General features: G+C 38.1%; 1 protein-coding gene across 8 annotated transcripts in view; it reads right to left on the reverse strand.

Moving 5' to 3' along the window:
• EDA (ectodysplasin A) overlaps positions 1-27,498 on the reverse strand; it is a 294,205-nt gene that overhangs the window by 218,619 nt on the left and 48,088 nt on the right. Inside the window, exon 2 of one of the 8 annotated variants that reach the window (XM_019647990.1) lies at positions 523-850. The exons of 6 other annotated variants lie outside the window; for them this stretch is intronic. In XM_019647990.1, coding sequence (XP_019503535.1) covers positions 770-850 — 81 coding nt within the window. In that variant the 3' untranslated portion in view covers positions 523-769. Of the gene's footprint in view, positions 1-522; positions 851-3,843; positions 3,899-27,498 lie in introns of those variants that run through there. One more of the 8 variants, XM_019647991.1, reaches the window with a different exon arrangement.

A 27,498-nucleotide genomic window follows, 5' to 3' on the forward strand; every position in this document is an offset into this window, starting at 1 on the left:
GCAGTCCCACCAGCAGTGCACCAGGGTTCCCTTTTCCCCACAGCCTCGCCAGCATTTGTTGTTTGTTGATTTATTGATGATAGGCATTCTGACCGGGGTGAGGTGGTATCTCATTGTGGTTTTAATTTGCATTTCCCTAATGCTAATCACACTAGGTTTTAAGTTCCATGAAGTCAGGGACTAAGTCAGTCGCTTTCACTGTTACATTCCTACATGTTGGCACAGTGTCTAACGGCATAGAAGGTATTCAGTAAATATTTGTTTAATGAAGGATAAACCAGAGAACATCCAAACAAGAGTAGCCTAGACAGTGAAGAGATTTAATACCATGTTTTTCTCATTTGAACACTTGCTATATATCAGAAGCATTCAAATATACGAGTAAGATATGGTCCATGCCCTCAAGAAGCTCACAATTCAAGAGGATGTGTGAAAATACAACTTCAAAATTATGACCACCATACACAGTGTGGAAAGTGCAACAAAGTAACAAAGAAACAGTTGAAAGAAGATGTTTAGCCTGGAACAGGGGCAGACAATTCAGGCGGACATGGTGATTTCTGTCTTCGGCTGTCAAGAGGAAGAGAGTTTATGCCTCCGTAGAGGGGAAGCACAGGGTAGCTGACTTCAGTATTAAATAGGGAATACTTTTAAAACAACTAAATCGGCCTGCAAATGGCATGGGCTGTCTCTGGTGAGGGAAAATTGTCCATTACAGATACATTTCAAGCCTAGGATGATGACCGCTTGGTAGAGATGTAGAGGTGATTCAGAGGGCAGACGAGGACTTGATCTGGATGACCTTTATGTCCGTTCTAACCCAGAGGTTCTCTGGTATTTTGGGTTTCTGCTGTGTATAGAGAAAGGAAAAAAATCAATCTTTTCAAACAAGAATCCTTTACTAAATATATCTGTACAGCTCTGCCTTAAGTGAAAGATCAATATTTAATAGAAATTATGTCTCTCGATGTAGTATATGTTAGACTTTAATCTCATCCCCAAATTCCCTGTTTTGTGAGAGGTTGAAATGCTATCTACCACAAGGTACACAAGACAAAGTGAATGGGTTCTTTGAAGTCCCATACGCATCACCATAGAGCTAATGACAAGTTTCCCAATTTTTCCGGATGGGACTAGAAAGAGGTTCCTTCATTCCACCATTGGAATCAGCTATGTTAGAGGCAGCACTTGTATTCTCAGACGTCTTCAGAAAACCTCTACATTCTCATCTTCCTCGTTCCCACACTGATGATGGAACAGTGAACCTGAGGCTGATTTATGACTTTAAAACTGCTTATTATTTTCCCAAAACAGATTTAACACATTTGTTTCACCTGCTCATTTATGCTCCAGATAACTTTCTTCGGGTTTCATTGAGGATTTTACTCCAAACCTCAAAGACTGTCCTCCTTTAAGTGCCGCTCAAAAGAGCAAAGGTTTTCTAATCCCCTCATCTTCTCCCTCATCCCCACCCCCTCCCATCTAGCAGCCATCAGTTGTTCCTCTATATCTCTGAGACCACTTCTGTTTAGTTTGCTCATTTATTCAGTTCTTTAGATTCCACATACAAGTGAAATCATAAGGTATTTGTCTTTCTCAGTCTGACTTATTTCACTTAGCATAATGTTCTGCAGTTCCATTCATATCGTTGCAAATGATAAGATTTCCTTGTTCTTTATGGCCGAGTAAATACTCCATTGTAACAGCTATATACGAGGTCAGAGGGGTAATAGATTTGGGGAGGAGGTTATCACTTTATGAGGAGTATAAATGTCTAAGTATCACATTGTGTTGTACAACTAAAACTAAAAAATAAAGAACAGCGGAAAAATAAACAAATAAATAACAAGAGCAAAGATTGTATGTGAGTGACAAATATGGGATCACGAGAAAAGGTGAATGTGTTTGTCATATCCTATGGCAAGTAAATTGACTAAGGTCAACCCCTTTCCAACCAAAGAGAATAGGGAAAGGGGATATGAGGTGAAAGAAGTAGAGGTGTCAGGTTCAACAATCACTACTCTGTTCTCTCTGGCTGCTTAACCATCCTGACTAAAGGACAGCTCTTCTGCACATGTGCCAAAAGCAATCAGGTCTCCAGAGGATGATGTAGACGGGTTGAAGTAAAGTATGGACCACATGACATACTGTACTGGAACATGTTGTAAATTAAGTGCTAAACATCCATTATCAATAATGATGATGATGATGATGATGATGATGATGATAACAATAATAATAATAAATAATTGCACCTAATTCCTCCCCACTTCACTCCCTTCCGTATCACCCAGCTCTCTCACACAGTACCTCTGGTCACACCGTCCTACTTTATCACACCTTTTTGCTTTCCCACTATAACTTAAACTTCATGAAGACAAGGCCAGCAACAACTAATGTTTATTGAATGCTCGCACCAGTACATTGACACACACCTCATGTGATCTTTACTACAATCCTCTGCAGTCGATACTATAAAACTCATTTTACAGAAGAGGAAAGAAACTGAAGCTAAACAAAATTAAGTCATTTGGCCAAGTTTATGCAGCTAACAGGTAGCAAGTGACACAGCCAGGCTGTTTGATTCCAAAGCATTTGCTTTTCTTAGATTCCTTCATACTCAGAGCACTCGAGAACTATCACTAATTAACAATTAAAGATAAAAAGAACTGTGGCTTGAATGCTTTCACATTGATGATTGACTTCTCACTGCCCCATCTCTTCTAATTTTGCTCCTCTCTAACCCGTCACCATGCCTAATCAAGTCAATTTTCACTTATCACTAAGAGTAATGTCACTCAGTCCTTTCCCTCAGACTTCTCGAAATAGGCCTTGATGCTTTTCTGCTGAAATTTTAAACCACTTACATAATATTGCATTCCTTGTGTGCTAACTTGGCTAACTTTTATTATATCAGGTACACTTCTTTTGTTCTCTCCTTTCCTTTTCTCTACTTATTTCTTGTTCATGCTGCTCCATATGCCTAATTCTCACTGTTCTATCAGAAAGAAGATGAGATAGAATCATGATCTAAAGGCGGCCACTAAAATTATTACGATAAATATTTAAGTGTATTAAATATATAAGCACTAGACCAGAAATTATAAAGGTTAAAAAAGATGAAAACTCAACTAGCCCCTGAATTCAAGATTATAATTTAATAGGAGACATAAAACACATATACACATGAAACCACAATTTATACAATTTATATATGCAGTCATAAGCACAGTTAAAAGTACTAAAAAGTTAAGTGAAGAGACAGGACTTTTCTTTGTGGGGTGACAGGGGAGCTAGGGAGCATTCTAAGTACTGATCCCTGTATTTTTTGTAGATAAGGAAACTGAGTCTAGGGAGCTGAGGTTTTTCAAAGGCAAAAAATCCTCAAATATTTGCAAATGGCAGTCCTTCCATATACTACAATTAGTGAGCATATGTATCTTCAAACATTAATGTAACAAAATAATTCCGATAACATTTAAAGTGTGGTAAAAAGAGGTTCAATCCTTAATGCTTCCCTCCTATTCTTCGAGATTTCTCCTTTAAAAGTCTGTCCTGAATCATCCAAGGACTAGTAAAGATGTCCAAGTTCAAATCAAAACCAATCCTCTCTTCATTCTGCAATTTCTTTTTCCTTTAACAATATCGTACAGGTCAGCTGCAGGTCAGCCGCTCTGACTCTTGCAGCCTTTTCCCACAGGCAGCTAGAGGGCAGAGAAAGAGCACTGAGGAGGCGGCATACACTTGGTTTCCAGTTAGGCCGTTTTCATTGAACTCAGGGGTATCATTAGTTTTGATTGTGAAAGAAAGCCTTTCATCACCTAGACTTCAGATAAGGATTAGCTGCACAGTTCCATTCGAAGTCAGCGGTCTATAAACTAGTTCATCTAAAGAAGATCTGCTGGGAAACATGGAAACGGTTGGTGATTATAAATTAACCAATTACATGTAGGTATATAGGTATAAAAATAAAAGGTCTAATACACAATTATAAATGCCATTTCATTTTCCCAGTAAATCAATTTCTAAGAAAATACATTACTGGCAAAATCAGCATGTACAGATTCAGAGCTGTAAGCAGGGAGGGGGGCGGATGAGGGTAAAAGGGATCAAATATATGGTGATGGAAGGAGAACTGACTCTGAGTGGTGAGCACACAATGTGATATATAGGTGGTATATTACAGAACTGCATGCCTGAAACCTATATAACTTTGCTAACAATTGTCACCCCCATAAACTTTAATTAAAAAAAATTATTTAACCAGTGGTTCAGAACTATGATTTCAAAAATGCCTCTTATTCCAAAAATGGTCCCCTTGACCTGGCCACAAATTCATGACATAGCTGCTGAAAAGAAAAGTCTACAGCAATCTTAGTCTATACTACTAGAAGTCTAATGATTTGATTAAAGGAAGGCATTTCATTGTACTCTGGGCTGCACTAATAATCTCTAAAGTATGAGGTCCAGATCTGTGTGCTCCTCTTTAAAGGACGAAATAGGCAACTGAGAGTAGATTCCAACAGAGCTTCCAGAAAGATGCCAATCCTGCAAATCATTCATACAAGGAAGGAATGAAAAAACTGGGGATGTTTGGCATAAAGGTAAAATTAAGGGGAAGTGTAACAGCTATCTTAAATATTAAAAGCACTAGGCCACCCAAGTGGCTCAGTTGGTTAAGAGTTGGCTTGGGAGCGTGAGCTCTGAGCAGCAGGGCCACTGGTTCGGATCCTACATGGGCCAGTGATGCTGCGCCCTCTACAGCTAAGATGGTGAACAACAGCTTGACCTGGAGCTGGGCTGCCGTGAGTTGCAGGCGGCGGCGTAGGCTGCAGTGGAACTGCAGTGGGCTGCCATGAGCTACCGTGAGCGGCCGGCAGTTGGTGTGAGCTGCCAAGAGCCACCGTGAGTGGCCGTCCAATAGCCGGCGACACATCTGCCTCCCCCGGGAAGAGCGCAATGGTACTACCAACATGGGTCAGTGAAGCAACGTCCTCCACAACTAGACCGAAAAACCAAAGGACAGCAACTTGTCTGTTCCCCTTCCCCGATTCCCCAATGCTGTTCCCCTCCCCCAATTCCCCAATAAAATCTTTAAAAAATATTAAAAGCACTGATATGAAGAGTATAGAACAGAGTTACTCTGTCAGGCTCCAGAGGACAAAATTTCTGGAAGTTCTGTGTGATTTTGTTCATTTGCCTTCATTAGGTTGAAATTTCTCATCTGTAAAATGAAGGAAATCAATTGAGACAATCTTCCAGTCCCTCCTACTCTAATAGTCCATGATTTTGTTGTTACAAAGAACCAGATTTTAGCTCAAGATCTTCCCCACTCACCACTTAATTCATCAAATAATGAAAAGAGCTGCCTCAAGAGAACAGTAAACTGACCATCCTTGAAGATATTCAAGCAGAATTCCAAATAATCTTTCAGAAATACTCTAGAAGGGCTACTTGCACTATATAGTATATTAAGGAATGCAGTTCTGGAATCAGACTTGGGTTTGAAACCTATATCTGTCGATTCTTAGCTATGTAAACCTAGACTAGTTAACCTCTCTGAATCTGTTTCTTCATTTATAAAAATGCAGATAACAACAGGATACTGTTAGGGCTTCTTGTGAGGAGTAAAAGAAAAGATGCAGGTAAGCATTTGTCACTGTGCCAGGCATAAAATCAAAACAAAACAAATGTCCACTGTCATTACTGCTGAATGGGACTAGATAATATTTTAAGTATCTTCCAGGTATAAGAGCCTAGGGGTCCATAAACATACTTTGGTAATAGCACCTGTTGTCTCCTGCCTGTTACAATGCAAGAGTCTCTTCATCTACTGCCAATCACAACAATTTCCCAGCCATCAGGGTCTACTTTTCCTGGTAAAACACTATTTGGCCTAGTTGAGTTGGGGGCCTGATCCATGCCAGATAAGTAGGGAACACTAGTTGGGACATAGCAGGATTATAAGATCTGTTGGCAATATATAAGTTAGCACAAACATGGTTTCATGGCAGAAACCAAAAAAAAGAGACCAGCCACAGCAGAGCGAGTTGCAATTATAGGAGAGCATAAACAAGCCTAGTTTTGTTACCAGTAGTAATGTAGCTTGTAAAAATCTTAAAAAAATTAAATCTACTATAGAAATGATCCCTGAAAGCAAAGCCCATAGAAACAAACAATAGTTTGGTGGTTACCAGAGGGTAAGGGGGGAGGGGTGGTAGATGAGGGTAAAGGGGGTTAGGTATATGGTGATAGAAGGAGACCTGACTCTGGGTGGTGAACACACCATGTGATATATAGATGATATGTCACAGAATTGTACACCTGAAACCTGTGCAATTTTACTAACCATTGTCACTCCAATCAACTTTAATTAAAAAAAAAGAAAAGAGAAAAAAATTAAACCAGATTTAAGGTTGAATAGTCCAAAATTCAAAGTTTTAAATACAGTCAGAGAAAGCTTTAATGAGCCTGCTGCAACACCCAGGTGGGTCATAGCACAGAAGTTATTTTGACAAAGATTCCTTACAATTAGCTGAGTACCGTGTTAAGTACTTTACACACATCATCTTATTAAAACTTCACAACCACCCTGTTCTCACTACCCACATGTTATACACATGGACTACTGAAGCTCAGGGAAGTTGAATGATTTGCCTAAGCTCGCATTGCCAGTAAAGTACATCAGCTAGCTTAGCCAGGTCTCTTAAGAATGTATTCTTCTCATCCAGAGAAGACTTCTCATTCAGAGTCTTCATTGTCCATCCCACGGGGGGGGGGAATGTATTCTGGTTGGAGTTGGGGACCTATTGACATGAGAGGTTGCTTGTGGAAACTCTATGGACATGGACCCTGGGGGATGGAATGTTTTCCTATCATCAGTGTTAGAATCATGACATTTTGTGATCTACTTGTGTCAGGTTGGGCCACAGAGATCCTATTACAACCTAATCATAATCCCACTTTGCAATTCATCCACAGGGTAAAGCCAGTGATGCGGCTCATGGAGATACATGTTACAACAGCTAGCCAGACACATGTAAAGTGAGGTACCATCAAATCTTCCTAATTTTAGAAGAATGGAAAACATCTGAGCCAAATGCCAAGTTCATACATGTGACAATAACATTCAATCCCTATTTCCAAAGAGGAGTTAACTCAAAGTTTCTAAGAAAAATGTTACTTCCCCAAATTATTAGCAAGCAATGAGGGTGCACATGAATGGAGGATATCAGGCAAAGGTACTCAGGAAAGATAAGGCAAATCTTAATAGCAGGATGTAGGAACTTTTCCAAGAAAAAGTAAAATTGGATCAGAGATACTTTTCTTTGCCTAAATAAATTGTATGCCACAATTTGAAAGGAGTTGGGATAAGTTTTATAATAGTACTAAACTATCATAAAGTTCATAAAAGTTTGTTAAAAGGTCATATTTGTCTCTCAAAAATATTAAAGTTAGTCTTGTTTGTTTGTTGTTTTCCCGCATGTGAGTTTTATATCCCACATGTGAGTGAAGTCATATGGTTCTCGACTTTTTCTGACTGACTTATTTCACCTATGATGATAATCTTAAGATCCATCTATGTTGTCGCAAATGGCAGTATTTCATATTTTCTTATGGCCGAGTAAAGGGCATCAGATACATGATGACTGAAGGAGATCTGACTTTGGGTGGTGAACACACAATGCAATATATAGATGATGAATTATAGAGTTGTACACTTGAAACAATTTTATTAACCATTGTCACCCCAACAAACTTTATCTTAAAAAGGCAATGTCATGAAAAAAATGCTGAAGTTATCTTAGAGATGGCCTCCCCTTCAAGAAGAGAGAAATTATTTCTATGGAAATTTGATAGAAAATGAAATTATTACTAAGACAAGAAATAGTTGAAAGTAACATAGAGCATGGTAATTTATTACATAGGATCTCTATTGTGCTTTTAGACTCACCAATGATTAATATTAAACTACCATTATTTCATCTGATTACATTCAGAAACTGGTGAGTGGGCCGGCCGAGTGGCTCAGTTGGTTAAGAGCAACAGGGTCACCGGTTCGATTCCCACATGGGCCAGTGAGCCGCGCCCGAGCTGAGCTGCCGCTGAGCTGGTGAGAGCGTGTGCTCTTAGCAGCAAGGTTGCCAGCTCGACACCTGTATGGGATGGTGGGCGGCGCCCCCACCGCCCACCCCACCCCCTTGCAACTAAGATTGAATATGGCACCTTGAGTTGAGCAGCCACAAGCTGCTAATGGGCAGCTGGATGGCTCAGTGTGCAACACGGTTATCGGTTCAACTCCCGCATGGGATGGTGGACTATGCCTCTGGCAACTACACTGGCAACTACACTGAAAGTGGCGACTGGACTTGGAGCTGAGCTTGCATCCTCCACAACTAAGATTGAAAGACAACAACTTGATTTGGAGCTGATGGGTCCTGGAAAAACACAATGTCCCCCTTCCCCAATTCCCCAACCCTGTTCCCCCTCCCCAATTCCCCCAATAAAATATTTTTTTAAAAAAGAAAGAAACTGGTGTGTTTGTAAGTATTAATGAAAATGAATATCATCTTGGTTCTACAGTAGGCAGACAGTGCATAAAATATATATTTTTTCAGACTTTTAAAGATAATTCATTTCTAATGCTTACTTTGTTTAATTAGACCCAGCAACCAAAGGAAAATAGTGCAGAAGAAAAGCATAGAGCATTTCTTGAAAGTCTACCATGAATTGGTATTGTGCTAGAGATTTTACATGTTATTTCATCTAATCTTCAAGATAAATCTGTGAGGCAAGCCTCATCACCCCATTTTATAAATAAGCCAACTGAAGCTCCAAGATGTTAAGAAACATGTAGCCAAAAACATACTGCCAATGAGACTATTATATAGGGGCTATGTAGCTGCCTTCTAATTATTAATTTGATGCTTCCCTTCATGAAAGGCTGTTTTATATTCTTTGAAAAGATCAACAAAATTGATAAACTGTTAGCTACACTGATGAAGCAAAAAATAAACAAGACTCAAATTACTAAAATCGAGAATGAAAGAGGGAATCTTACTACCGACTGTACAGATATATAAAGGATTATAAAGAAACAACTGCATATATGCAAACTGGATAACTTAGCTAAAATGGTCAAATCCTTAGAAAGACAAAAATACCAGAACTGATTGAAGAAGAAATTGAAAATCTGAATAGAAATATAACAAGTAAAGATATTATATTGGTAATCAAAAAACAACTCACAAAGAAAAGCCTAGGCTTAGCTAGCTTTACTGGTGAATTTGAACAAACACTGAAAGAACAATTAACATCCATCCTTCACAAACTCTCCCATGAAACAGAAGAGCAAGGAACACTTCCCCACTTATTCTATGAGGTTGGCATTATCCTTATACCAAAACCAGACAAACACATCACAAGAAAACTATAGACAAACATCTCATGAATACTCGTATATATTATTATTCAGCCACAAAAAATAAGGAAATCTTGTCATTTGTGACAACATGGATGCACCTGGAAGGCATTACACTAAGTGAATATGTCAGAGAAAGACAAATATTGTATGATCTCACCTATATGTGGAATCTAAAAGTATCTAAACTTATAGAAACAGAGAGGAGATTGGTGGTTTTCAGGGGTGGTGAGGGGTGGGAACGATGAAGGTGGTCAAAGGGTGTAAACTTTCAGTTATAACATGAAGAAGTACTGGGGATGTAATGTACAGCATGGTGACTATAGTTAACAATACTGTGTTGTATACTTGAAAGTTACTAAGAAAGTAAATCTTTAAAGTTCTCACCAAAAGATATACACCAAAAAAATAGTAACTATGTGAGGTGATGAATGTGTTAACTAACCTCACTGTAGTAATCATTTTGCAATGCAGCATCATCAATTGTATACCTTAAACTTACATAATGTTATCTGTAAAATGTACCACAATAAAGCTAGAAAAATTAAAATAAAACACTTAAGAACAAATTTGACAACAGAAGTGTAAAACTTATATCAAAAACTACAAAACATTGTTTAAGAAAGAAATAAGTAAATAAATAGAAAGACATTCCGTGTTCATATATTCGAAGACTTAATATTGTTAACATGACAATACTTCCCAAACTGATCTACAGATTCTGCAAAATCCCTATCAAAATCCCAGACAGAACCTTTGCAGTAATTGATAGGCTGATCTTAAAATTCATATGGGGCACAGAACAGCCAAAACAATCTTGAGAAAGAACAAAATTAGAGGACTCACACTTCCCAACTTCAAAACTTACTACAAAGCTACAGTGTAATAAAGACAGTGTGGTACTGGCATAAGGATAGACTATTTTTCAACATCACTCACATAAGGATAGACATATAGATCAATGCAGTAGAATTGGAAGTCCGGAAATAAACCCTTATATTTACAATCAATTGATTTTTCACAAGGGTGCCAAGATATTTCAATTCAATGGAAGAAAGGAATAGTCTTTAACTAATGGTGCTGGGGCAACTTTATCTCCATGTGCAAAAGAATGAAGTTGGACTTCTTTGTATCATACATGGATATCAACTCAAAATGAGTCACAGACTTCAATGTGTAATATAAAATCCTTAGAAGAAAACATTGGAGTAAATCCTTGTTAACTTGAGTTAAGCAATAGCTTCTTAGAAATTACACCAACAGCATAAGCAACAAAAGAAAAAATAGGTAAATTGGACATGGTTGAAATTAAAACTTTTTTATATTGCAAAGGACACCATCAAGAAAGTGAAAAAAACAACACACAGAATTGGAGGAAATATTTTCAAGTCATATATATATCTGATAAGAGACTCCTATCCAGACTATATAAAGAAGTCTTACAACTCAATAATAAATATATAAATAACTCAATGAAAAAACAGGCAAAGGATTCGCACAGACATTTCTTCAAAGGAGGTACACAATTGGCCAATAAGCACATAACAAAAGATGCTCAATATCATTAGTCTTTAGGGAAATGCAAATCAAAACCACAACTGAAATACTGCTTGAGACTCATTACGATGACTAGAATAAAAAAGACAAATAATAACAAGTGTTGGCAAGGATGTGGACAAATTGGAACCCGCATGCATTCCCTGTGGGAAAATAACAGTGTAGTCACTTGGAAAATAGACTGGCAGCTCCTCAAAAAGTTAAACATAGAGTTACCATATGACCCAGAAATTCCACTCTTAGGTACATACTCAAGAGAAATGAAAACATATGTCCACACAAAAACATGTACACAAATGTTCATAGTAGCATTATTCACAATAGTCAAAAGCAGATACAACTTGGGCCAGCTGAGTGGCGCATTGGTTAGGAGTTGGCTTGGTATGCCAGCTCTGAGCAGCAGGGACCCAGTTCGGGTCCCACATGAGGGCCAGTGACACTGCGCCCTCTACAGCTAAGATGGTGAACAACAGGCTCGGCCTGGAGCTGGGATGCCGTGAGTCGCCAGAGATGGCGTAGGCTGCAGTGGGGCTGGCCAACAGCTGACGTGCGCTTTTGTGAGCTGCCGTGAGCTGCTGTGAGCCCCTGTGAGTGGCTGTCCAAAGGCCGGTGAACGAATGCCTCACCCGGGAAGAGCGCAATGATAATACCAACATGGGCCAGTGAAGCGACGTCCTGCACAACTAGACTGAAGAACAAAAAAGGACAGCAACTTGTCTGTTCCCCTTCCCTGATTCCCCAATGACATCTTTAAAAAAAAAAAAAAAGGAGATACAACTCAAATGTCCATCGACTGATGAATGGATAAACAAAATGTGGAATCTATACAATGGAATATTCTTTAGTAATAAAAAGAATGAAATACTGATTCATGCCACATCACGGATGAACCTTGAGAATTATTATGCTAAGTGATAAGGACAATAATAAAAAACCACACATTATAGGATTCCCCCTATATGAAATGTCCAGAATAGGTGACTCTATAGAGACAGAAAGCAGATTAATGGCTTCCAGGAGCTGGAGCAGGGGAAGATTAGAGGGCAATGGGGAGTTACTGCTTATGGATACTGGGCTTCCTTTTGATGATGGCTGTACAATTCTGTGGAAATATGAAAAACCACTGAATTGCACACTTTAAATGGGTGAAATGTATAGTATATGGATTATATCTCAATGAAGCTGTTGTTTAAAATAGAAATAGTGGTGGATAAAATTGCTGGCACCTTGGCAAAGACTAAGGGAGGGCACCAAATTATATTAGTGGCCATTGTATTCTTTACCACCATGCACTTGTGGGAAAAGAAATACTATTTCACTTAAGAATGTTCTTGATGAAGCCAGTAGAAATTATAGTTCTTGTTCATTAAAAATGCTATTTATGTTAACATGCATTGGGTTTACTGTTACTTTTTAAAAAATGTATGTATAGAATTTTAAAAGGCTATTTATAGAGATTATAAGAAACTTATGGTGCTTCATAACATACTACATTTATATAACATACTACATCCTTCTAAACCAACTTCAGTTTGGTTGTTTAGTTTGTAGAGGTTAATAACTCTTGATCTACATTTGCAACATTGAAAAATCCTGCTCTGGCTTTCTCAGGAGGGTAAACTATATACAAAAATATTTAGGTGGGTGTGCTAGAAACCTATTTATATTATTCTTAAAAATAAAGTTCTTTCTAAAATATGTTGCTTAAGGTCTTAATTTTAAAAATCTATGTCCCTGTATCTTGAACTGTATGTGTTGTGAGATGGCCTAAAATGCTAGCTTTAAATGTCACAGTTAATCCAAGTTTTTAAATGATTCTTCCAAATTATCTAGGTCCTAAATCTATTCATTCAAATATTTATTATACTTGTTTCTATATCATAAAGGCCCAGATATTATCAGCTAATAAAATACAACATTTGAATAAATGTTCCCATGAAATCATTTGCTGTAATCTTGCTACAACACAAAAGTTATTTGCTAACTGGCTCCAAGGGAGAATAAAAAATTAGTTGAATAATTTATTTGAAATATAAGAGCTGTTTAGTATTGCAGTACTTTTAAAATTAAATTTTCGTTTTCTCCATTATTCAGAAACACATCCGTTGTAAATGGTTCCATTTCAGGAAATTTTCTTGGTTGTCTCTCTCCCTGGGTAGTCACTGCGAATACGTAGGAAGATGCAAGCTTTTAGAAAAAAAGTTAAACAAGTAATGAATACTGCCAGCCTATTAGACACTTGTGTGTTTCAGCACCCATTTTAAATAGAATAAAACAAAACCAAGAGGTTTAAAATTGAAAACCTTCCAAAATAAAGACTTTCCATCTTCACTCCAAGTTAAAAAGTTCCAAGTTATTACCGAATCTCACTCCAGCTCAGATTCTGTCAGCATTCCGGTGGGTTGGGGTCTACAGCTAGCTATCCCGCCGCTAATAAAATTCCAGGCCACAGTCCTGGAATAAACAAGCAAAGCTAAACAAATGTAATACCTTATCAGAGAAACACTAACATGATTGAGCATACAGCATTTCAATCAGCCAACATCAGCTCTATAATAGTATTTCCTATGTTATAAATGTAGTGCGGACAAACAATTCATTCTTATGGATTTACTGCCTCATGCTGCTTCCCCATTGTATTTCAATTCTAGCTAGAGGGGTCCGAAAAAGAAGGAATACACTGAATGCAGGCAAACGTCGATTATCTGATTATTCGTAACCTCTCAGGAATGAGTTAATCAAGCTGCCCGGTAGCTGAAAACTTAATACTTTAAAAATAAACCATTTTTAATTTAATCTGTTGAGCAGAAATCTAAAGGCAATACTCACTGCTTATCTTTATAAGTAGAATATGGTGGGCATTCACAATCTAATCTTTTTTTATGAATTTGGGTCATTATTATGAACACCAATTACTGCACTATGTTATAATGCACTGATGCCCTCGAGGCCTATTATTTAAGCAATATAGGGCTATTAGTTCCACACTGCTCTGAGTCCTTGGTCTGTTTATTGGTTTTCTGATTCCTTCCTTACAGTCAGCTGTCCCTCCCTACTACTCTCTTCTAACATTTCTAAATTGCCTCTCCACAGCTGTTGGCTGGGAAATCCGATAATCATGATTTAAGCATAATGACGAGTAAATAAATTATGAATGAGGATTTGGGAAGCTTACCCTATAAAGTGCATGAGCTTAAGTGCATGGATTTTGGGACACATACTTTATCTTCACAAAGCCTTTCTTCTCCATCCTAGTTCTTAGGTGAGGTTACTAGACCACTGGATTCCAGCTGTAAGATACCATATTTGACAAACCTTTCCCTTTACCATCAGAACAATGTATGATCAGGTACAAAGTCCTCAAGCAATTAAAACAAGGGTTGATTAAGACAGATCTACTTCTTCTGCAACTGCAGATAAAAAAGTATACTTTTCTAAGCCTGAACATTGAGAATACCTAAGAAATAAATTGCATAGATACTTAATACTTTGGAAGCATGACTTAGAATTCTGAAAATTCATATAAAACTAAGTATATAAATAGGAGAAGTTCAATTTAGTTGAATCAGCAAATGTTTCTTGAACATCTACCATGTTCAAGGCATTAGACTAGACACTACAGGGGACATAAAGATGAACAACACAGTCCATGCTTTCAGAACTTAGTATCTAGTAAACAAAACTGAATACAAATGACTGAGATGAAAGGCAAAGAAAGGTAAGGGGTATAAGACAAACATAAACAAGATAACATGGGACTTCAAAGAAAAGACAGAGAGATTAAATTTAGTTTGGAAAGAAGAGTCAGAAAATGGCAAAGTATTCCATGGGATAAATGGGTGAGCTTTACAGGTTGCATGGGTTCTTGATGAGGAGAAGAGAGCAGGAGGAAGAGGCAGCAGTACTAGGCATCTCAGCCTGAGGAAGCTGCAATTATTCATTTCACAAATATTTACTGAGTGTTTATTATATGTCAGGCACTGTTGTAGCTACCATTATGCTATACCAAATAAACATGATATGTATAATGTGTTAGATAGTGATTTAAACACTATATTCAAGGAGCAGTAAGCCACTTTACCTGGAATATACATAAGGGAATAGCAAAGTCTAATGCTGAAGAAATAGGGTGGGCTTATACTATGGATGGACTTGAATGCAAGACAGAGGAGTCTGCCTGCTGAATGAAGTGCATTCAGAAGCCATCAAAGATGATCATATGATTAGTGCCTCACTTTATAAAGGATGAATAGGAGTGAGGAGAGAAGCCAGGAGAGGAGATCAGACTTACCAATGAACACTTATTAAGAATACTGACACAGGGCCGGCCGAGTGGCTCAGTTGGTTAAGAGCTCGCTCAAGAGTTTGAGCTCTGAGCAACAGCGGTTCGAGTCAGCCCGAGCTGAGCAGCCGCTGAGCTGCCAACAGGTGGCAGGATGGCTCAGCTAAAAAAAAGAAAAAAAAAAAAGAATACTGACACAGCCCAGGTGAAAAGTAATTAAGGGATATAATATAATATGATATAATGATATAATTTAAATTATGGGACTTCCAAGAAACAAGAGATCACACACACACACACACACACACACACACACACACACACCAGTAATTGCACTCATTCTTACAGTTCAGTCGTCAACCTTGAAGTCACCTCGACTCTTCTGTTTCTTCTCACATCTTACATGCAATGGATAGCAAATCCAGAACCCAACAATCTCTCACCACTTTGACCACCACTACCCAAGCCATCATCACCTCTCACCTGGCTTACTGCAACAGGCTCCTCACGTCCTCCAGCTTCTACCCTTACCCCACTACAGTCTATTCTCAACCCAGTAGCCAGAGCTCTCTTGCTAATGAAAAAGTCAAATCATGCAGCTCCTTTGTTCAAAACCCTCTGACAGCGTCCCATTTCACTCATAGTAAAAAGCCAATATCCTTACAATGGCCTACAGAGCCCTACATGATCATGTCCTCTCCCCTCAGCAATCGGATCTCACCTCCTACTACTGTTTTTTTCACTCACTTTGCTTTAGTCACACTGCCCATTTTGTTGTTTCTGGACCACTTATGTTCTCCCCCATCTCAAGGTCTTTACACTTACTAGTCCTACTGCCTGGAATTCTCTGCTTGCCCCCTCCATGTCTCGGCCTGGCTCTCTCCTAACCTTCAAATCTCTGCTCAAATGTCACATTCTCAGTTAACTTTCCTGGAGTGTACCATTGAAAACTGTGCACACATATACACTCTATTCCAATCTTTCCTATCCAACTTTCCCCATATAACTTCTCATTATCTGGCATTCTATATATTTTACTAAGTTGCTTGTGTGTCTTCCTCCATGAGAATATCAACTCCATGATGGCAAGGAGTTTTGTTTGTTGTATTCACTCCTATATCTTCAGTGCCTTAAATAGTGCCTGGCACATAGTCCTTCTCAATGAATTAAATATTGAATTGAATGAATTCAGAAACAACCAAGTGAAATAAACAAGGGACACTGGAGAAGTAGAATTTATAGAAAAAGACAACTAATGGAATGAATGGAATGAGGAAGGAGAAAGGATCAAAATATCTACGGTGTCCAGACTCCAGGAATGGCAGCAGCATTAGCAGAAATACAATAGTTAGGGGAAGCTGGGGAGCGAAAATTAATGTATTTTGGACATGATAAATATGTTCTATAGGACACTAATTTGAGATCAGGCAATGCAAATCTAGACCTTAAGAGAGGGGTCAGGGCTAAATATATCGGTTTGAGGGTTATTGACATAGAGGCAATAGTTGGAGCAGATAGGACAGAACCTTGGGAAAGACTATAGTTGGGGGTTCAAGGAAGAAAAGCATTCAGGGAGGTAGACAGAGGATCAAAACAATATCATGTCATCAAGAGAGGAGAAAGTTTCAAGTAGGCGATGGTAAACTAGTATTAAATCTTGCAAGAGAAGTCAAGAGGGTTCTTAGAACACGCAGGTTGATTTGGCAACTAGGAAGCCACTGGCGACCTTTGAGAGAGGTGTTTCACTAAAGTGGCACTGGCAGAAGCCAAACGGCAAGGCATTTAAGAAAGGTACTTTTAATAAGCTCAATAGAATAAAAATGATCATATCCTTTTGCCTAGTAATCCCACTACTTGGAATTTATCTTTAAAAATGATTCAACGAAAGAATAATGGTAGAATTGCTGGGTCATACTGTAGTCCCATTTACAGTTTTTTGAGATACTGCCATACTGATTTCCATAATGGCTGCACCAATCTGCAGTCCCACCAAACATATATATATATATATATATATATATATATATATATATATATATATATATGGTCACGGGATGTGGAGTATAGTGTAGGAGTGGAGTCAACAGAATTGTAATAGATACGTATGATATCGGGGTGGGGGAAGTGGGGTGGCAGATTGGGGGAGGGAGGTTGTCACTTTGAGGGGTAAAAAGTATAACAGTGCACTGTGTTGTACACTTGAGACTAATAAAAAGAAAAAGAAAATCATTTGGAAAAAAAGAATAATGGTAAACAAATACATGAATGCAGGAAGATTTATATTTCATTGTTATCAGTAATAATAAAAATGTAAACTACTTAAAATGTCCAACTATAGAAAAATAGTAATTTATGATATATTAAAACAAGAAACTGTTTGATAAATATTACAAAGAGTATAAAGAAAAAGGAAAACAGAAAAAATCAAAACATAAACTTAAAATATATGCCATTCATTCATTTGACATTTAATTATGGAGCCCATCTAATGTGACAGGCACATAATAGATCCATGGGGGCAGCCAAACCAGGTGAGCCTTCTAGCCTCATAAGACTTACAGTCTGTGATTAAAACTGTAAAAAATGGATACATATATGCAAACAGAGGACTATGTACCCTGAATGACAAAAGCTGTATGTTACGATGGTAGGATTATGGCTCTTTTCCCTCCAATATATTTCAAGAAAAATAGCTCTTTCCAATAAATAAAAAGCAAATATTTATAGCAATGAAAGGAAGAAGAGCATTTGAGAAGGTAGCTTGAGGGGGAAAGCACTGTTTGAGGAAATGTTTTTTAAAAGAGAAAACTTGAGCATGTGTCAAGACAAAGGAAATAGCAGAGGCAGAGACTGCAAATTCACACCTCTTTCTTACTGCAACAGCTAATTTAATATATCCATTCTGAAAGTTCTTCAGATTCCTTGGAGGATGGACTTTGAATAGCCTAGAATAGCTGTCCTAGAGCTGACATTTAAACATGTCTCTTGTGAACACCAATAAGGATCCCATCCTCCCCCTAAAAAACACTTGATTCAGACAATAAATTTCATAGTAACATTACTAAACATGGAGGAAACAGTTACTGAACAGTATTGCTCTCATGAATTGCCTCAGACTACAGCATGTATTCACCTCATGCCAATAACTTTTCTTCTAAATGATTTTAACAGTAAAAATTGGCTGGGTGTGGGGTGTCTTTTATTATCATTTAAAAAAAAGACAATGTAATGAAAGTGTGATATAGCACACACATCTAATACTTGGACCTCTCAGTTCCTTAACCTCATCTCCAATGAATTTCTCTTTCCATTCCATGTCAGTCACTCACACCCCAAACCTTGGAAGTTATCATCATCCTTTAACACTGTCTCCAAAACTACTCATTCAAACATGACATTCTCTGAGCACAACCTTCCAGGCTGGTGGTTCAACTATTCCTACTATCACCATTCTTTCAAATCATCAAGGTGTCCAGTTCATGGCTCCCGCCCACTCTCCTTTCTTCCTATTCATCAGCATTTTCTTCACTTCCTTCCTTATCCAGCTTACGATCTGTAGTACATCACTGCAGTAACACTATTGCCAAAACCACCAATCTCCTGCCTCACTGATGTTGTTGATGAGGCTAGTGATGTTTTTGTACTCGTGTGGCCAAAGTCCAACCATTGATCCTTCCTACTAACCACTTTCTCTCCACCAGTACCCAGGAGCCAGTGATGGGGCAAAGCCACACAACAGGCAGATGGGTTTCGATACAGAAAATCAAACTTACTACCTACAATAGGGCCCTCAACACTGCTCACCAATCTTGCTCTATTTCTCTGGTGAATATACCCTTTTTTACTCTATCACAACTTTTATCAAATTTTCTCCACTCTCCTTAAGCCTCCAGGACACTATTCTCCAGCTCTACCCTTTCTCAGAACATGACTTTGCCTCTTACTTCCTAGAAGAAGCAGACCATTAGCTCCTTAAGGCTGGCACATAGCAGGTACTCAAATATAGTGATAAATATGGGAACGGGGATAAAAACATGAAAATGAGAAAAATTTGTCATGATAACCTTAAACAAAGCACTTCCTTTTCTCTAGGCCTCAGTTTTCTGATCTTAAAAACAGGTAGGAGTATAATATTATCTAAGTAGCCCCCAGCTCTAAATTATATGGTAATAAAATTTAGGTTCACATGTCAGGACGTATGAATGCAACCTGTCCAGAGAAAGATTTTCTCAAAAGTGCACAAGCACTTCTTAATCCCTTTGCCTTTCTCACCCAGCCCCTCAACCCCCCTCCCATCTGGCAACCATCAGTTTGTTCTCTGCATCTATGAATCTGTTTCTGGTTTGTTTGTTTGTTTGTTTGTTTTGTTCTTTAGATTCCATAGTCAATAATATTGTAATAACTATGTACCGTGTCAGATGGGTAATAGACTTATTGGGGTTATTACTTTGTGAGGTGTATAAATGTCTAATCACTATGTTGTTTTATACACTTGAAACTAATAATAAAAAACCAAAAACAAAACAAAGTGAACAAGCAGTAGCCAGGAAATACCATTTTCTGCCTCTGTTCCCAATTAGGGGAGGTGCTATAATTCATTGTTCAATAAATATTTACTGAGTTCTTTCTATGTGTTGGGATTTACAGGGGAGAATAAAGGCTATGTAAGACCTGGTTTTTGCCTTCATAGAACTTTCAATCTACTAGCAGAAGAAACACTTCATACAAATATGTCTAACAGGTAACATGTGCAGCAACTTTAAAAAGACTAGTGATTAATGACTTAATTCTTATTACTTCCCAGACAAGTATGAAGGACTCATGGTTGTCAAACAAACTGTCACTTCCTAAGATACAATTTAATAGCATGCCCGGAGACTATTCAAAGCTAGATAGGAGTGGGTGAGTACAGAAATATGGCATTAGTCCTGACTTATTAAAATGTTTTTCAAATTTCAAGACACTTTACTTTTTAAAATGTTTTTCAATGGAACAAACGCCTTGGAAATATTTATTAAACCTATTACCTGCACACATTTTATGGTCAGTGTAATACATTTGAATGTATAAATTTGCTGAAAAAAGAAAAGGGAGGAGCAAGAAAAATAGGTACTGACAGACATATTTCACTTAGCATGATAATCTCAAGATCCAGGCAGAAAAAGTCAAGAACCATATGACTTCACTCATATGTGGGTTATAAAATGGAAAGCAACAAAGGAACAAGACAAACAAACAAAAAGTCATAGACACAGACAACAGTTTAGTGGTTACCAGAGGGTAAGGGGGGAGGAGGGTGGTAGATGAGGGTAAAGGGGGTCAAATATATGGTGATGGAAGGAGAACTGACTCTGGGTGGTGAGCACACAATGTGATATATAGATGATGCGTTACAGAATTGTACCCTTGAAACCTATATAATTTTACTAACCAATGTCACCCCAATAAATTTAATAAAAATTAATAATAAAAAAGTAGGTACTGACATATTCATGCTTAGGGTTATAAAGTTGGCTTTGCATTAGAATCTCCTAGGGAAAATTTTATATACATAGTCCTGCTTCCCACCCCCACTATGAATGTCTTGGCTTCAGGCCCAGAAATCTGCATTTTCAAATCTCCTCAGGTGATTCTGATGCCCTGTCAGGTTTGAGAACCAAGGTTAGAACATTTAGATTATTCACTATCCCCAAACCCACAAGAATTTCTGTATTACAGGAGAGCAAAAGAAACTATCGATTTATTTCTAAAAATCGATTTCTTGGGGCAGGTTATTGTTTAATAAAATTTACTATACAATCGGGTTGTATTTTAAGTGCTTTATGCACACTTTGTAATGTATCGATGGCCCTTGCATAATGATTGCATATGCTACATTTATGTCAATTTTATAGGACCTGGTGCATCCTTTTTAACTACTTTAAATGATTAGAGATTTATAGTTCCTATATCTTTGCTTTTATGCCACATTGTTGATTATATCTATGATTTATTTGATGCTGAGTCTTTGGTCAGGAACACAGCCTCCAATTATAATATTGTTCCTGTGGGAAAATAGGATGCATTTCATGATGCAGTTTCCAGGAACAGCACTGTGCTGAAGATCAGGGCCTGCCTGTACAAGTGTAGCTCCCTTTTCACAAAAGGTTATGTTCCTGAAAAGTGGTATAAATTAAATTTCTGTCAGCGAAGTCATTTAAAATCTACCAAGGAACCACTTAACCTAAAAGGAACCCTTTAATAGAAAATAAATACTTTTAGAAAATTAAAACTCATCCTTATTTTATTTGCTCTGAAAATTTTAAGCTAATACATTGAGAGCTATTAAAACACAAGTATTTCCATAGAAGCTAGTCTAGGCTACAGTCCAAAGGGTATTTTTCTTGAATATCAAACTGCAATCATAGACTTTGGAGTCAATAAAAGTCTGCACTGAATCTCCAGTCAGTCCACGAAGGTTAGCTTTTGTAATGCTATACATTAATCTGGCAAAGAATGTGGGTGGCAAGCCTGTTTCTTTTTACTCTAAGATTCACTCTAAAAGGACCAGAGTACAGACAAATACTCACACAAGTTTCCCGTGAGTGAAAATGGCAGGTGTGAGGATCCTCCTTTATCAGATTGAGAAATGCAAGCAAGCACAGAGTTGATCTGCACAGCTTAAGTGGTGAAGATTTCTGAACTGCAGATAGGTCAACTAAATACTAGAACCAAATGAATAAGCAAGTTATTTGCTCTCAAGAAGAATGCTGCTCAAAGTAGCCCTTACTTAGAACAGAGGAGAGATGAAGTCAGAAAAGACATGCAAAAGTACTTTGTAAACTCTTAAGTACTATGCAAATATAAGAAAACAAAGTTGTCAGTTAAGGGTAAGGACGTGGGTAGTGGTGTTGGGGGTTTGAGGAGAAAGTATAAAAAAGTAATCTGGAAAACAGAAGATGGGATAAACTGGGAGGGCAGGATTAAGGGTCTAACTTGAGTTTTGTCAAGAACCAGTAAGACCAGGGCTGGCCGAGTGTCGCATTGGTTAAGATCTGGCTTGGGACGCCAGAGGGCCCCAGTTCAGATCCCACATATGAGGGCCAGTGACACTGCCCTCTACAGCTAAGATGCTGAACAACAGCTCAACCTGGAGCTGGGCTGCTGTGAGTCACCAGCGACGGTGTAGGCTGCAGCCCCTGTGGCAGTGGGTTGCCATGGGCTACCGTGTGTGGCCAGCAGCCAGTGTGAGCGGCCAGTAGCCACAGTGAGCGGCCGTCCAGAAGCCAGCGACTGATCCGCCTCACCCGGGAAAAGCACAATGATGGTGCCAACTTGGGCCAGTGAAGCAACGTCCTTCACAACTAGACTGAAGAACAAAAGTACAGCAACTTGTCTGTTCCCCTTCCCCCAATTCCCCAGCACTGTTCCCTCCCCCAATTCCCCAATGAAATCTTTAAAAAAAAAAAGAACCAGTAAGATCAGGCAGTATGGTCATGCATTTTTCTCCAGCCTCTTCTACTGCAGGGGTACCAGCAGCAAGGAGGCAGGAAGTTATCAAGACTGTGATTTTGCCAAGTGAACAAAAGAAGTGAGAGGAAGGAAGGGTGGTAAGGGTATATGCATGCCAGGGGCCTGAATTAGAGTGGTGACAGTGGAAATAGAAAAGGATAAGACTATGAGGCTCTCTGAGGGTCAGATTGATAGGGTTTAGCTAAGACACATGAGAGGTTCCAAAATGCCTCCACATGGCTTAAGTTAGGCAGTAACAGCATCTGAACACTTGTTGCGCACAGAGCACTGCACAGGTGGGATTTCAGAGGTCAGCTGTCATCCTAGATGTCCTCAAGTGGTACTGAGCTACCTGAGATGTGCAGGTAAGGCATGGCAAAGAGTGGGCTCGGGAAATTAGTAGAGAAAGGCAAAGAAAAGTTTGCCTAAATTGGCAATAGATTTGATGGTGGGCAAGGTCAGTGGACAATGGAGTAGATGATCACCTAAGTGATAGTAAAGTAGAGATACAGACGAGATCAATGACGAAGACTGGAATCATGAGGCAGGAGCACAAATATTTTGTTTTGTGTGATTAGGCTTGTCTCCACTTACTCGCACCCTGCCCCTTACCTGTTACGGCATAATTTAAATCACAAAGTACAATCTATATTCTAATGATGTAAATAATGGTGGAGAACCTTCTTAAGCTGTCTCGCATACAAATACATACAACTGGAATGAATTCAGACACATGGGGGAAGTATGTGGTCAAATGTCCTTCAGATTTATCCAAAAGTGATCAGTAAAGGCAGGTATTATCATGCTAAGAAGGAAATAGAGCAGAAGAAAGACAAGATCTGCAGACCTGGCTTGAGTCCAAGTCCAGTAATCTGAACTTGACTTTCATCATCTGTAAAAACAGGTAATGCAGCCTTCCCTACACAACCATAAGGTCTGTTCATAGGACTGAATGGAAGATTTCTGAGGGCAGGGCCCTTTACTGTCTTGTTTGCTAGTATATCTCTAGTACTTAGCCTGGTACCTAGCAGGAGCTTATGAATATTTAAGTGAATGAGTACAGGAAAGTGCCTTTATATCTAAGAGCTCTACTCAAATATCAAGTATGGACTTACCTGCTTAATCATTCATATGAAATAGAAACTGTTTCTGATTATAGAAATGTAAAATTCTCTAATATTTTGATAAACATATTTAAGCACTATATCTGATTTCTTTCTTATGAGATAGTTATGAACTGGCAGTATCTCAACAGGCATCAGTTAGAAAGTTTAAGCATTTAATTCTAAAATTATTTCCTGGACCAGCTCCATTGGCCAGTGGCAAAAGGTCAAAGGCAAGAATGATAAGCTTTTTGAACAGTGAAGCTACTTTCTATTGGGAGTATTTAAGCTGAAAGACTGCTAAAAAAAACAACAACAAGATGAAAGATTGTGTAGTCACATATGAAATATATTGAGCAGTTTAAAAGCTCTTTTTTTTTTTAGCTGTACCACAAATATGTCCTGGTTTTCTGTAAAGATCCCTTTACATTTTCTACTTGCCCCTTACCCCCAGTCAATGCCATTTATTATAATTTCTGTCTTCCCTGGTGCAGCCACCTTTTACATTTACAGTGATATATTTATGCTTATGTTCAACTTTAATAATTGTATTTTTATATTTAATTTAATATTTTTTTCATTTTATATGTATATTGTATACTCTATATTAACCACTCAAATTATTTGTTGAATGACTAAATGGATGAACTTCATCCAGGCTCCCATCTGTTGAGCCTGCCACTTTCTCATCTCCTCCGGTCCAGCATGTTTATGACCTACCATTATAAATCTCTCCCTGCCGGTAAGCTAGTCTGACAAATCACTGAGCCTGGAGAAAATCAACCATTTACCTGCTCTGAATTTGTACCTGAGCAAGGTGAATGGTCCTAGAGGAAGTCATACAACCTTGCTGACAGGTTGGACTTAAATTCATCATCACAGACCACAAACCAAGGAATATAAACTTCTATGCGAGCAAGGACTATTTCTTCTTTACCATGTGTCCCCTGTGCCTAGAATAATGCCTGGTACATAATAGGCTCTCAAGAAGTAATAGCTATTACTTTTATGTGTAAAATGCATCACAACACATATGACAATACAAGGAGCTAGACATATTTTGAAATCTTATGGAATAGACTATTAGATAATGCATGATAGTTCTTGAAATGGTTTCAGTGAATTTTAAGTGCATATAGACGTGAGGCTTGGTAAATTATAACTTGGTCTATTTAGTTCAATTGTCAGAGTCAATAGGAAAATGGTAACTCTGTTAAGTTATATAAACAATGCAATTGTGGTATCTTTCTGGAAACTAGATATTGGAAATCTACTTACTGACAGATTTATAAAGTAGGGCTATTTTTTCTTTACCTTTATTGGCTTATATCAAGCTTCCCAGTAGAACAATGTTGCATGCTATAAAATAAATTAGCAAAGACAATATCCAACCCTGTTTCCTTTCTCTCCTTGTTGTGTGTGAAATAATAGTATGAGGCATGACCATTGGGTAGAGGGCAGAGGAGAATGGTAGGAGAGGTTTGAGAAAAAAAGATATAAAATATTGGGTTGTTAGAAAAGTCATGACATATTTTTTCTATGTTTTTCATTGGATTGTTTGACTGAAATTCTAATTTAACTGAGCATTCAGTATTTTATCTGCAACTCTATTGAAATGTGCTGTTTCCCTCCTGCACCAGGGCCTTCACACATGTTGTTCTCGCTTCCTGATATGCTCTTTCCTCACCCTCCAGCTGACAGAGCTGTCACAAGAAATACATGAGGCAAGATTTATAAAGTTTATATCACAGTACTTACCACAAAGAAAAAACTCAACAAATAGTGTAATAATAATTAAAAGCTTTCTACTCTTAGTTTATCTTTTATATTATACTAATTGTGGTGGCATCAATGCTTTGTCAGTTTAAATAAGTCATTCTCAAAGCTTTTGGGTTCTTTATAAGAGAGTTGGTAAACACCAACATGCATATGTGGTCAGTAGACATGTAGAGGGAATATGGTTGGTAGTCACACAGCCAAAATCTGCTGCTGGAGAAGCAACCTTAAGTCATACTTTCCCACCACAAAGAAACAAGAATGGTTTGAGTGGTAACTGCTAAAGAGATGTAATCAGATTTAGGAAAGGTCCCTAAAACTGCACCTATGCACCAGTTAGAGGAGTTGCCCTCTGGGTGACCTGTCATCATTATCATACTAAACACATCCACCAGTGCCATGACATCTGAAGTAGCCCATATAAGACCAAAAAAGGGTGGCGACTAATTCTCAGAACTCCCCACCCCATTCCAGGAAAACTCATGAATATTCTTCTCCTCAGTCAAAATTACCCCAGCCCCCAACCGCCAGGGCACATAAAAGCACTCTGCCCATAGCCCTCAGGGAGCCATGGGTATGGCTCTCGGTGCATCAAGCTTCTGCTTTAATAAACCTTTCTCTCTGCACAACTGTTTTGCTCACTCTCTTGATTTCTATCCTGACAGGGGCAAGGACCCCTGTGCCAGTAACACATACATAACAATATAGTAGTATTTCCCTTACCAAATACTTTTACATATTTGATTTCAATTTGGTCTTCACAATGATACTGTAATGTAACGCTGGGAAGGAAAAAACTTCTTCTACCAGTTTAAGATCTTCTGGCTGGTCTAAGAATTAAATTGACATGAGACAGAATAACAGGAGAAAATCAAACAAAAATTCTATAATGTACACTTCCTGTACACAAGGGGGAGACCCAAGAAAACTGAGTGACTCATCAAAATGGCCAAAGCCACCATTTTAACTAACTACCATCTTCAGCTGAAGACAACAGAAGATGTTGGGGGTGGGAGTTGTCAGTTATGGGAGTTGATCAGAAAAGACAGTAAATAAGCGTAAGGTTGTTATACAGATTTAAGTCCTTGTCTTCTGCATTGATAAGAATTTCTAAAGATCAAGTCAACACCCCCTTTCTGGTACAGCAAAAAAGACCCCCTTACAAATGGAGATTTCCCTCACAAATGTAAATATCTTTTACAAAGAGTAATTTCTACTTTTAAAATTGAGGTAACATTGGTTAAGAACATTCTATAAATTTCAGGTGTACATTATAATTCAATATCTGTATACACTATAGCATGTTCATCACCAAAAGTCTAGTTTCCAACCATCACTATATATTTGACCCCCTTTTCCCATTTTGTCCTCCCCCCACCCTCCTTCCTCTCTAATAACCACTATTCTGTTGTCTGTATTTATGAGTGTGTTTTGTTTTGTTAGATCCCTTGTTACTTTTTGTTTTATATTCCACATGAGTGAAAATATACCATTTTTTGTCTTTTTTACGTCACAAGAATATTCAGTGGAGAAAGAAAAGGCTCTTCAATAAATGGTGTTGGGAAAAGTGGATGGCCATATACAAAAGAATGAAAATAGACCACTATCTTACACCATACACAAAAATTAACTCAAAATGGATTAAAGACTTGAATGTAAGACCTGAAACAATAAAATACATAGAAGAAAACATAGGCCTTAAGCTTCTGACATCAGTGTCAGTGGTGTTTTTGTGAATTTGACTCCAAAGGGAAAGGAAACCAAAAAAATAAATAATAAACAAATGGGTCTGCTTGGTTTCCAGAGCTTCTTCCATGACCGCTGTTTCTTAAAATTAACCAGCCTAAGATAATCTTTATGCCAAAGAG

Source organism: Hipposideros armiger, unplaced genomic scaffold, assembly GCF_001890085.2.
Source record: "Hipposideros armiger isolate ML-2016 unplaced genomic scaffold, ASM189008v1 scaffold_119, whole genome shotgun sequence".
Lineage (NCBI taxonomy): Eukaryota > Metazoa > Chordata > Mammalia > Chiroptera > Hipposideridae > Hipposideros > Hipposideros armiger.